Genomic DNA, 1,517 nt, shown 5'->3' with positions numbered 1-1,517 from the left:
GCTGCCACACACAACTCCACTGAGGTCTCGAGGTCTGGGACTCGAACATCTCCACCGAGCAGGACCCAGAAGCTGGCCAGCAGCCTCCTGAGGGGACTGGAGTGGGGGAATTAGGGGGGACTCGGTCCTGTTGGGGGTTAAGATCTTCACCTCTGCGGTCCTAGGCCAGGTACCCCCATTGAGAGGTTTCCATATTGGGGAGTCTTCCTCAGATTCCTCCTTAAGCAGGGGTCCTGAGGTCTCACCACCCCCATTCCCACCCTTGGTCCTCCCTCCTGGCACCATAATCCTTAGGCCATCAGAAGCCTTCCTTTTCTATGGGTTCCCTGGATGGTCAGGAGGCCTCGGCTGCTGGAATGACCCCGTCTGAGACCCAGGCAGGTAGGACCAGGGCCTGACATGGAGCAGGAGCTCCCTGAGGGTGGCTACATGGGCTAATACCTGGTCCACCCTGGAAGTGCCCTACCCCAACCCCTCCAAGACAAAACCACTTCCCTGATAGACAAAAGGATGGAGCATGCCTCAGTTTCCCCAGCAGTTCTTGAGAGTGCTGGGGCAGATCCCTGGAGCCTGGGTTTCTGAGTGGGGGCTACCAGGGAAGAAGAGAGAGGTGAGGGCAGTTGGCCAGACGCCCGGCCACCTTCCTCCATCTCTGCTTCAGCTACCCAAGTACTGAGAGCTCTTTTGAACCAAGCTGCTGAAGAAGAAGAGGATTTGGGAGCAGACCCCTCACCTCTCGTCCTTGTCAGCACTAGAGGGCAGGACGCGGCTACCAAGCACCCCAGGCTGGAATGGGGACTTGGGCATCTTGAGCTGGGGGGTGCAAGGCAAGCTCTTGCCAGTGCTGTCCACCTCCTGTCGCTTGTGTAGTTGAGCCTGAGGAGAGAGGGAGCCAAGGTTGTGGGGCTGTGGGGCTGGGGAGGCAGCCAGCCATTACAGGGGGCGCCTAAAAAGCTGCAGGCCCCCAGTGTCTGAAGGGACCTTGGCATAAAAGAGGGAGCCGGGTAGGTTGTGAGTGACTCTCTGCCTGACTTCAGCATATGAGGACATCTGGGGTCAGGACTTGTACCCCAAGCAGCTATCTTTGACCAGCAAGATCGAGCAACAACCAGCCCCGAAAACCCCCACCACCCGGGACCACCATCCACTTTGGCTACAAAGCCATGACTTGTGCTCTTGGCACGTGACATACTGTCTCGGGGCGGAGAAGACAGCCAGTGCCATGTCTCCAATGGGCTGTCCACTAGCTTCCCCCTGGGGACACAACAGCAGGGAGGAGGACTGGCTGTCGGATGGTAGCAAGGCCAGTTTCAAGTGTGAACTTGACTAGGCGATCATGTCCACTTGTTTGCTCAGGAAGTAATCTGGATGCTGTCGTGACAGCATTACATGTGATTAATCAGTGGACCTTAAGTAAAGCCACTGGCCCTCTAGAATGACGGTGGGGTGGGTCTTACTGAATCATTGGAAAGGCTTGAGAGCAAAAATGAAGATAATTCTGTCTTCTTCCCCCCCCC

General features: G+C 56.8%; 1 protein-coding gene across 3 annotated transcripts in view; it reads right to left on the bottom strand.

Annotated features, from left to right (window-relative positions):
* KIAA1671 (KIAA1671 ortholog) overlaps positions 1-1,517 on the bottom strand; it is a 136,750-nt gene that overhangs the window by 2,682 nt on the left and 132,551 nt on the right. For all 3 annotated transcript variants that reach the window (XM_045291314.1, XM_045291315.1, XM_045291316.1), the window contains one exon: positions 734-876. In XM_045291314.1, the coding sequence (XP_045147249.1) occupies positions 734-876 (143 nt within the window). The remainder of the gene's footprint in view (positions 1-733; positions 877-1,517) is intronic.

This window comes from Echinops telfairi, unplaced genomic scaffold (genome assembly GCF_000313985.2).
Source record: "Echinops telfairi isolate 266 unplaced genomic scaffold, ASM31398v2 ScPeMD7_70;HRSCAF=299, whole genome shotgun sequence".
Taxonomy (NCBI): domain Eukaryota; kingdom Metazoa; phylum Chordata; class Mammalia; order Afrosoricida; family Tenrecidae; genus Echinops; species Echinops telfairi.
Note: the sequence above shows the minus strand (reverse complement) of the source record. Positions and strands in the feature narration are given on the sequence as shown.